This window comes from Trichechus manatus, unplaced genomic scaffold, assembly GCF_000243295.1.
Source record: "Trichechus manatus latirostris isolate Lorelei unplaced genomic scaffold, TriManLat1.0 scaffold00005, whole genome shotgun sequence".
Taxonomy (NCBI): domain Eukaryota; kingdom Metazoa; phylum Chordata; class Mammalia; order Sirenia; family Trichechidae; genus Trichechus; species Trichechus manatus.
In genome coordinates, this window is record NW_004443941.1 from 25,507,442 (window position 1) to 25,518,428 (window position 10,987).

The 10,987-nt window shown below is 46.9% G+C and overlaps 1 protein-coding gene across 1 annotated transcript; it reads left to right on the forward strand.

Annotated features, from left to right (window-relative positions):
• Positions 1-3,897: 3,897 nt before the first annotated feature.
• Positions 3,898-8,140, forward strand: LOC101340605 (cytochrome P450 1B1). The gene is made up of 2 exons (XM_004369550.3): positions 3,898-4,940; positions 7,517-8,140. Exons 1-2 carry the CDS (start codon positions 3,898-3,900, stop codon positions 8,103-8,105), a joined length of 1,632 nt encoding a protein of 543 aa, XP_004369607.1. The 3' UTR covers positions 8,106-8,140.
• The last annotated feature ends 2,847 nt before the right edge of the window (positions 8,141-10,987 follow it).

Sequence of the window (10,987 nt, forward strand, 5' to 3'; positions counted from 1 at the left end):
AGCCAGTGCATTCCTGTCCAGCTTAAACAAGCTTAACCTAGGTTTCTGTTTCTTGGAATCAACACAATACAAAGTATTTCAAACCTCTAGACTATCCCTCTAGTTTAGCTGTTCTTTTGAAAGTTATTTGCAGCAAACAATTCAAGTTTGAGATTTGGGAGGATGAAATCCCTATATTCTATGTTGTTGACTAGAAGGAGATCCCTGAGCATTAGATACCTGCTTGAGTTGAGAAATTGTGCTGATAATTAAAGAACCTGGTATAGATTCTCACCAGAGGGAGGGCCCCACCTTGCCCAGGAGCTGGATCACAGGTACCCACAAGACTCTGGATTTACCAAAAGTCTTCATCAGGTACCAGATGGGGGCCTGTGACAGAGGTCTGCACCACGAGTCACCTGAAGATTCTGAATAAGGTGTTAACTATATATAGGCAGTCACTGTTGTTTGTCATAGTTGATAAGAGTCTGTCTTCTGACAGCATTTGCCCAACTGGTTCCTTTGCTTTTCCAGGCCTGTCCTAGAACACGAACAGAGCCCAAAGAACCATAGTTGAAAAGACACGTCTCTACTATTTGCTGTGGCAGGAAGGCATTCATTCTAGTTTATCTAGAAATTATATGGCATTTTTTAGCAGTTAAACAGGAGGTCTTGAGAACAATCCTACTTTATACTTTTTAAGATAGGAATTTACTGATTTAAAGGCAACTTTCACCCACTTTGATTCTGGTAGAGATACTGTGATAAAGGCTTTCAGGAATGCTAAGAGCTCAGAATTGGCATCAGCCCACAGATAATTCCCATCAACTAAAGAAAAGGCTAACGAGAGACTGGTGCACGTGCTAGAGTTTTGAATTATTAGGATGGGGATGTTGCAAAGTTGGTCCTGTTAAGGTTATGAAACTCATCCCAAAGGCTATATAGGCCAACACAAGCTCTGAGAAATCAATGCTTATTTACCAAGTTGCTAAAAAAAAAAACCTAACTTTATCACTGATCTAAGTACTCCATCATGGGATAAGAAGTCATTTCCAGAGAACCTCTCAAAAGCTTCTGAATGGAGACTTACAAAAAGGTATTTTCTTATCAGGTCAGACATTTTATGGTTGATTTCAAAAAGTCTCAAGAAGTCAGTCTCTTCTCAGATTCCCCTCTAGTTTCTTTAAAATTTAATCAGTAGATTAAATTTATTACACGATCAGATATGAGAATGTCCACAGCCTCCCTTCGTTCGAAACCAATTTGATTTTTTGATTGCAAAAGGTAAGCACACTGTTCCAATTCTGAAAACAAAATACAGTGTAAACTATTTTTTAAAATCCTTCTAGCTGAAGAATTTTTTTTTAAAGGCAGGCTGAAAAGAAGCACTTGTGACTTTTATCTGCGGATTTCGTTCTGTGTAAACTTGTATGAGGGATCTGCAGTGGGAGTTCCTGGCTTTAAATCCTGGCTCCACCTCTTCGTTGCTGTGTAATCTTGGGTAAGTCACGTAAACTCTCTGAACCCCAGTTTCCTCATCTATAAATGGGGTGATCAATAGCATAAGATTTGTAGCGCCCACAAAGCGCAAAGCGCAGCGTTGTCCAGCTCAAGTCCTTGCAAGGGAAGGGAGGTCGAGCCAACTAAACTCTTGGGGCGTGGGGTGCGCCCCCACGGTGAGTGCCTCTGAACCAGCAACTTTTATACTTACACTTGATGACCCCGGAGGCCCGGAGGTACAATTCCTACCTGGTTAACTATGATACATCCCACTCACTCCTACCTCCTGGGTTCGCCCTTTCCCCAGGCTTGCAGAGAAGACCTTGTTCTCCCCCGTGTTTTGTAGTAGCCAGTAGGGAGGCCAGCCGCCGGCTTCACTTTTGAAGAACACGCGCCCATAGCGAGCGCACCCACTCCCTGCAAGAGGATGGTGCTGCGAATGCGCGGCGTGGTGGCGAAGCACGCCCCGACCCCACTAATGAGCGGTGGACCCAGCGTCCCCCTCCCTGGACGGGCGGACGCCGCGGACTGCAGCCTTGCGTGCGCCACGCAGTGTGGCGGGGCCAGCACCCCGCCCTGGGTTGCCGCCCCTGCGTGACAGGTGCCGTGAGAAGCCCAGCTGAGGCGGCGGCGAGGAGCGCCGAGGGATATGAATGAAGCTGACTTTCCAGAAGCGGCGCACGCAAGGCACAGCTCCGCACGCAAGGGGGAGGTGACTACAGAGGAAAATTTTCAACCCGGCAAAGTTCGCAGGCGGGGAGGTTTGCCCCCACCCCTCCGCCCCAGGTCTCTTAAGCCCGGAATCCTCCGAGCGTCCTCTTCGCCACGTTAGTCCCAGCTCGGCTCCGGGCCCTGCGCCAACGGCCTTGGGACGCAGCCAGAGAGGACGCGCGCCTCTAGTGGGCGGTGCCACCTGGGGTGCTCTCGCCGCGGGAAACCTCAGGGCCACCAGCGCACCCGGGGTGCTGCTCTTTGTGCGCTGAGGGAAGTCGGGCTCTGGGGCGGGGTGCAGTCTTTCAAGCATCTCCCGCATGTGGTGCAAGAACTTTGGGCGCCAAAGGGCCTCAACTGAGGGGCCGATTTGTTTGAAAGAACATTTAACAAAAAAAGTGGGCGGGAGGGAGAGGGGAGAAAAAAATAACGAGGCAAACCGCCACCACAAACAAGCTTTCCTCATTTCCAAACGGACAGTTTTCCCTTCTCAGGATCGGGCACCCAAGGATCCAGAGCGATTGTCAGAGAACGAAGCTCAAGTCCCTGCAAGGGAAGGGAGGTTGAGCCAACTAAACTCTCGGGGTGTGGGGCGCGCTCCCACGGTGGGCACATCTGAACCAGCAGTTTATATTGGGGATGACAGGGATTAAGAGGGCTTTCGGACAAACTACACACCAACCCATCTGGTGAAGCGGCCAGTTACTGCTTAAAGCCCGTCGGAGAACGCCGCGGCGGCCTCGCGTGACCATCGGCGCTCACCCACCGAATGCGGGTGGTGCGGCGTGGAAGGTCCTGGCGCGCCCGCCCCCCATCCCGGCAAGCCCCGCCCCCGCCAGGTCCTGCTTCCTCCTCCCCTTACAGAGTCCTTAAAACTCGGAGAAGTGGGATGGCGTGTTTGGACTCTCTGGAGTGACTGTGTGCAAACGGGCCACATCTTTGCGACCCTAGCTGTGAGAGTCGCGCGGAGGCTGTGGGCTGGGGATTGACTTCACTCATCGAATCCCAACGCTGTGAGAAAACCCCGACTTTGCCAGAGCTCCAAGTGCAGCGGGGCTCGGCAAAGGAGGCATCTTTTTCTATCCCCACCCCAACCTATGCGCCCTCGGCTCTGACGACGCCAAGGGACGCCGGAGTGGGTGCTTAAAGCATCTAGAGCGGGCAGCAGGTGTCTAGGGCGCCTCTGAGTTCCGGGAGACGCTCGGGTTGACTTCTTGTCCTCTGCAAAGGCCCCAGCCCCTTCTCTGAGCCGGCTGTCCCGCGCCCCTGGAAACCTCGCCTTCGTGCAGGTTAGTCTGTCCGCAGATCCACCTTCCCGCGCGTCCTCATCTGAAGGGTCATCGCAGGGCGGGGGTGAGGTGGGGCGCAGGGACCGTGAAGATAGGCACTTTAGAGGGAACCGAACGCCACCGCCTCGATGTCCGGTGTTGTCTGTCCCCAAATTGCAGAAACCGTTACGCGGCTACGGGCGGGGGGACTGAGTCACAGGCAGAACACGTCCCTTCCCTTCTCCGTTGGGGAGTGGGTAGGGGATGCGAAGGGACGGCTTCAGCCATTTCCCCAGAGATCCAGCCTTGACGTGACCTTCACACGACCTCCTCTCCACCAAACGGCGCGCGGTAGACCCAAGGCTGGGCTAGGGCCCTGGGACACCCACTCCTTTCTCTGCACACCTGAATGTCATACCTTCGCCCTTCTGTCCTCAGCATGGCCACCAGCCTCAGTCCAGACGATCCCTGGCCGCCTAGCCCACTGTCCACACAGCAGACCACGCTGCTGCTGTTCTTGTCCCTGTTGGTCGCCGTGCACGTGGGCCAGCGGCTGCTGAGGCAGTGGCGGCGACAGCCCGCGTCCGCGCCGCCGGGGCCCTTCGCGTGGCCGCTGATCGGAAACGCAGCAGCTGTGGGCCCGGCGCCGCACCTCTCGTTTGCGCGCCTGGCCCAGCGCTACGGCGACGTCTTCCAGATCCGTCTGGGCAGCTGCCCCGTCGTTGTGCTGAACGGCGAGCGCGCCATCCATCAAGCCCTGGTGCAGCAGAGCGTAGCCTTCGCCGACCGGCCGCCCTTTGCCTCCTTCCGCGTGGTATCGGACGGCCGCAGCCTGGCCTTTGGCAGGTACTCGGAGAACTGGAAGGTGCGCCGGCGCGCGGCCTACAGCACGGTGCGCGCCTTCTCCACGCGCCAGCCGCGCAGCCGCCGCGTCCTTGAGGGCCACGTGTTGGGCGAGGCGCGCGAGCTCGTGGCGCTGCTGGTTCGCGGCAGCGCGGGCGGTTCCTTCATCGACCCGAGGCCGCTGACCTTGGTCGCCGTGGCCAACGTTATCAGCGCCGTGTGCTTTGGCTGCCGCTACAGCCACGATGACGCCGAGTTCCTCGGGCTGCTCAGCCACAACGAGGATTTCGGGCGCACGGTGGGTGCGGGCAGCTTAGTGGACGTGTTGCCCTGGCTGCAGCGCTTCCCGAACCCCGTGCGCACCGCCTTCCGCCAATTCGAGCAGCTCAACCGCAACTTCAGCAATTTCGTTCTCGATAAGTTCCTAAAACACCGGGAAAGCCTTCGGCCGGGGGCCGCTCCCCGCGATATGATGGACGCTTTCATCCTCTTGGCAGGAAAGGAGGCGACCAAGGGCTCGAGCGACAGCGGCGCGCGGCTGGACTTGGAGTATGTGCCGTCCACTATCACCGACATCTTCGGCGCCAGCCAGGACACCCTCTCCACTGCGCTGCAATGGCTGCTGCTCCTCTTCACCAGGTAAAGCCCCCAGTAGGCTTGGGGCAGGCCTGCCTTTTCTTCTTTATATATGGGCGAATGAGACCCCAACATGATGTGGTCGAAACCATATCGCAGGGTTTGGTGTTTCGCTCTAGGTTTCCACCCCTCAAAACTGAGATGGCACCCCGAAAGCGAAGGCAGGGAACGCACAGTGGCGGGCTGAGACGCGCGCACAAACCCCACCGAGGAGCGTCTGGACCTCCCCGCATCTCTGATTTTGCCTGTACCCCCCCCCCGGGCTGCTTATGACTGGGGACAAATTTGCGAGAAACCCCCTTAGAAAAATAAGATTTACAAAGTGCCGGCAGATCAGCCCTGCAGTCTCCCTCCCTGACGCAAAAAAGCAAAATTGGAACGGTTCAGAAAGAAAGTGTAACGCAGTAAATATGTTAAATAAACACAGCAGCATAACCGGCTTGGCGAGTCTTCGGCAAGGATCCAAGGCCGCCCAGCGCTGGCTCTCGGAGCAAACAGCCTGGTAGGGCTTTGTTCCCGAGGAAAGGCAACGCTCAGAGGCCCGCGGCTCGGCCTCGCTAACGATTAGCCGGCACGGAAGCTTTAGAACCGCGGCCAGAAACCAGCGGGTGGCGTTGGATTTATAAAACCGCAGCACTTGGAGTAAGAGCAGTGTCGGGGTAAAGAACCGGAGAAGCATTTTTACCCAGTGCAGAGCAGTATCTAGAAAGGCAAATGGGAGAGCCAGGAGGAGCCTCCGGACCTTGCCATCTCTGGCCCCCGGCTTGCCTAACCGGGCCCCAGTGCCTACCTTGATAAAGAGCGCGGACCTCTATGACGCTTTGTGCACACACGAATTAAACAGGACTCCGGGATAGGGTTGCCAGATATAGCAAATAAAAAACATATTTTCGTAGAATATACGTATACTAAAAAATGAGTCGCTTATCTGAAATTCAAGATTTATCAAGCGTCCTGTATTTTATCTGGCAACTCTACCCCAGGGGCAAGAAGATACGGCGCTCCAGGCAAATCTTCATTACCTTGAATGCCGTTTCTCCGCCCTCCAGGAAGCGGTTGTTTTGTGCTGTAGAATGGATTCGACCCATAGCGACCCTATATGACAGAGTAGAACTGCCCCATAGGTTTTCCTAGGCTGTAATCTTTACGGGAGCAGATCGCCTGGCATATTATGGGTTCACCGCTGACCTTTTGGTCAGCAGCCCATCCCTGCGCTTAACCATGGCGCCACCAGGGCTCCTTAAGGAAGTAGGGGGGACCCCTGAATCTGATGTCATCGAAGCATTTGGAAGGCAGAGACGTTTCTTTTCGCAACGTTTTTTTTTTTTTAGATGCTTTATAGCAACTTTCACAGACTTAAAATTTTTTGTATACTTAAAGTCACTTTTCAGTATGAAGATCATAGAAAAACGTACGGAGGGGAAGAGGGGACAGAAGTCGTATAACATGTACTACTATAGGGCAACAAAAAGAAAGAAAACAGTCTGGGGGCTACTTTCAATTCAGTAGAGCTAAGAAGTATTCTTTTTAGGGAAAGACATTATGACAGAGGTCAGCAAATCACAGGACGTGCTTTGTATGTGTTTTAGTGAAATACGGCTTTGCTTGTTTATTTTTGCGTTGTCTCTGGCTGCTTTCAGGCAACAGGACAAGGCAGAGTTTGGGCAGTTGCTACAGAGAGGTTCACAAAGCCTAAAATACTTACTATGTGGCCCTTTATGAAAAACATTTGCAGACCTTGCAATGTGATGTTAAAGAAGCAATTTTTTTAAAATCACCCTTAATTAAACCACATATGTGCTTCCAGTTTTTTTTTCAGAGTTGCAATAATTAGGCACTTTTTTTTTCCTTCTTTACTTCTGACACTTCCACTTACCGTAGTGGACTGTTCCCCGTATTTTAACATGTATTATAGTCATTCTGATGGCTGCATAACATTTGCCATAATAATATATATAATCACTTCTTGTGCATTAGTGTTGATCATCGATCCAGACTGCATTAAAAAAATTAGCTATTGTTTGGTTGTAGATTTTTTGTACATGTTAAATCATTTCCTGAAAGTACATTTTTAGACAGGAGTTACTGGGCTAAAAAAGGATTCGGTAGGTTGTCCTTATAGATCTTGCTTTGTAATGAGATTTTGTTTTCCTAAAGAGTTCTACTAGTTTATATCGGTAACCATGAATAAATATTAGAATTTGTACTATGATCTCACCAACATTGGGAATTTGTTTTTTTTAAAAACAATTGTGGTAAAAATATACACAACAAAACATTTGCCAGTTCAACAATTTCTATGTGTATAATTTAGTGACCTTGATTACATTCTTCATGTTGTGCAACCATTATTGCTTTCCTTTTGGGAATTTGCTTTTGAGCTTGGAAAATATGTAGCAGTTGTCTATCAAGATAACGGTTATCTTTGTGTAATGCTGAGAACAGTCTATCTGCTGGAAATGTTCATCCATTCACTGACTCAGATAAAGAAAAGTGGAATTAAAGTGTAATGTACTTGCTAGATGAAAGAAGAATTAATTTTTCTCACTTGTTTACTCCCTCTATTAAAAACCAAACAGGTATCCTGAAGTGCAGGCTCGAGTACAGGCAGAATTGGATCAAGTTGTGGGTAGAGATCGTCTACCCTGTATGGACGACCAGCCCAACCTGCCCTACATCATGGCCTTTATTTATGAAGCCATGCGTTTCTCCAGCTTTGTGCCCATCACCATTCCTCACGCCACCACCACCAATGCCTCTGTCCTGGGTTACCACATCCCCAAGGACACGGTGGTTTTTGTTAACCAGTGGTCCATGAATCATGACCCGGGGAAGTGGCCTAACCCTGAGGAGTTCAATCCAGCCAGATTCTTGGACAAGGACGGCTTCATCGACAAGAACCTAGCCAGCAACGTGATGATTTTTTCAATGGGCAGACGGCGGTGCATTGGGGAGGAACTCTCCAAGGTGCAGCTATTTCTCTTTTTCTCCATCTTGGCTCACCAGTGCAATTTCAGGGCCAACCCCGACGAGCCCTCGGAAATGGATTTCAGTTACGGCCTGACCATTAAACCCAAGTCGTTTAAAATCAATGTCACTCTCAGGGAGTCTATGGAGCTCCTTGACCGTGCTGTCCAAAAGTTTCAAGCTGAGGAAGATTGCCAGTGAGAAGCCAGAGGCCAGCTAAAATCTTAAAAGTGCACAAGTCTTGTGAAATGGGAGTAAAATTCAACTTGTTCTAGCTTCTCTGTGCTTTTAGCCTCTAAAGCATGCGTAAACCCACGGCCCTGCAGATGGGGTGTGCTCCACACCTGCTTGGAGTGGCTCTTCATGAGCACTGGGCTGTGCAGGAGCTCCTGAAAGATTTTTTGAGTCAAAGAATTAAAGGACTCAAGGAGTACTTATATATATGCTAGAGCCTGGTAGTAACAGTTTCTTGAGAGAGAATTCTTTAGAGTTACACACACACACACACTCTCCCTAATGAAGAGGTATTTTATTAACCAAACCTTGAGTGGGATCCAAGATGTATCTTCCATGAACTGAAATCTGCTCCGTAGAAAATTGTATTTATGCAAGGTATCAGAATATATTGTTGAATATGCAAAGGCAAGTCATTTCAGTGTAAGATATGTGAGTGAGGGTGATAAAGGAAATGGTAAAGATCAGAGATTTCCCTTCTCACCTTTTCAATAAAATAGGCTATCGTATTTATGGATAGATTTATCTTTTGCCTACTGATGTGCTTCTTTACTTTTCTAGGACAAGTCATAAAGTTGGTTGCTCAAAAAGAAATTAATAGTTGATGTAGTGATTATAGTGGATTTCAGTGATTTACCGTGAATTTTAAAGTGTAGATTGTTGAACTGTAAAATTTCAAGCTGAAGACATCTCTGTCTTGGTTGTCAAAGTTATAGTATTCCAAATATGAGAAGAAAAATTTGTCTGCCTAGCAAAGCTTTAAATTATGTGATTGTAATACACCAATTTCAATAAGTCTCATAGATATAAATAAAAAAACATTCACCAAATAATTTTCAATATACATACAGCATAAGTATTCATAAACAATACGTTAATATTAATTATTTTGTTAGAAAAGGTTAGATCATATATGTCTCATAATGTCTTTGTAAATCAAAAAATGCAACAAAGTCAACGAATTTTGGCACAAATACATTAAATGAGCTTGAGTAAAATACATATAATTATTATTTTTTATATCACAGAAACCCAGCTGAAGAAAGGTCTCTTTTCTCAACCAAAACTTGGATGAGAACAGATAAGTCTCAAAGTTGGATCTACGTGTTCCTTATCATTTTACAGTCTTGTTTTAAAGTTGTGTTCGTAATATAGAATCTCTTTTTGAAATACCACAAATTGATCTAATTATGTGTTAAAAATTCCAAACTCCCAGCATGTTTATATTTTCACTTAATTTTAAAGCCATCTGATTATTAACTATTGAGTTGAAGTTAGTGGAAATCTGCTCATTTGCTGTGGAAGGTAACGAAGGAAAAATGCCATTATAACTGACCTAGAAGCCAGAAAAAGAAAGGTCCATTTGTTTCTTTTCTCTTTTAAACATGTTTTTTTAAAAAAAGTTATTGATGTCTTTTTTGGAAAGTCGGAAGATAGTCCTGGGAGGCTGTTTTGTGTGTGTTACAGTGAGCTGATCAGATCAGTTGTGATATTTAGAATGGCGAACCCAGTGAGCAATCACTTTGGTGGCTGTGAAAACATAAAGCTTGAACAAAATGCATCTGTTCAGTTTATGTAAATAACGAAAACTTTTAAAAAGTGATGAAAGATTGCAAAAGTACAAAGTGTACTTTGAAGTTTTAACGTTCATTGAAGGTGAACGTCAGAAGAAAGGTCTACAATGTCCTAAAAGCTTGTTGCTTGTTACGTTTTTATTAAGTGTTTTGGAATTGTTAGAATTACAAAGGGTGGATTGTATGATGATTGTGTGTGTAGAGGGGGGAAGTGATAATAGAAAAGGGAGAGAAAGAATGAAAAGGAGGGAAAATAATTAAACATTTCCCCATTCATTCCAAATTAATTAATTTGAAGCACAAAATTTAAAACCTAAACATTAAGAAAAAGATGTTTAGTTTGCCAGTGTTAAAAATCACAAATAGACTTTTTTAAAAAACTTTTTTAACTACAACATAAGTCCCTGGTGGCACAGATGGTTTACACTTGGCTAGTAATCGAAACGTTGGCAGTTTGAACCCAACCAGCGGCACCTCGGAAGAAAAGTCTTGGCGATCTGCTTCCATAAAGATTACAGCCAAGAAAATCCTATGGAGCAGTTCTACTCTGTAACACATGGAGTTGCCGTGAGTCAGAATTGACTCAACAGTACAAAACAACGATAACATAGATCTGTTTTGTAATTTGGAGTTTTTTATTAATAAAGATCTTATATAATTTTTTATTATTAAAACTTTTATAGCTGTATCTCTTGAATATGAAAAAGTGTGTCAGTATTTTTAAAAGGCATGTAAGTGAAATATAGAAATCAGGCTTACCCAACAGATCTTTAATTTTTCTATCACTGGTTATGCCAAAATGTTATATGTACCCTGAATTTGGGCTGCCTTAGCGTATTTACTCTAGTTTAGAGATGTATGGCAGCAAAAATAATCATGTACCAATCTGGATAGTTCATTAAGTCAGCCAGGCCCAGGTGTACCATAACCTGCTTTTATGTACGTGGGCTTAGTCGTCATCTGTTGGTGGTGGTAATGGGAAAGCTCTGCTTATGTAGAAGAAAGTAAAGTATGTGTTAGGAGGTTACCTGATTTATTTAATCTGTGTATAGCCTAGTTAAAGAAGAAAACCGAAACAAACAAATGAAAAAACTGAGTTTGGGGGCTACAGTAGTCAAATTACTGGCTTCATCAGAAAATCTCATTTTACTTCTGCCAGAGATAGAGTGTATTTGCTGACCACCACTAAAATCAGAACATCTGATCCACGTTATTGCAATAGTTAAAGTGTATTTGTTTATGAAATGCCCGATTAAAGATATTAAAGCTTTGACT

Coding starts and splice junctions, on each gene's coding strand:
- LOC101340605 (XM_004369550.3), top strand. CDS start 3,898: ATGGCCACCAGCCTCAGTCCAGACGATCCCTGGCCGCCTAGCCCACTG. Junction 4,941..7,516: donor CTGCTGCTCCTCTTCACCAG/GTAAAGCCCCCA, acceptor AAAACCAAACAG/GTATCCTGAAGTGCAGGCTC.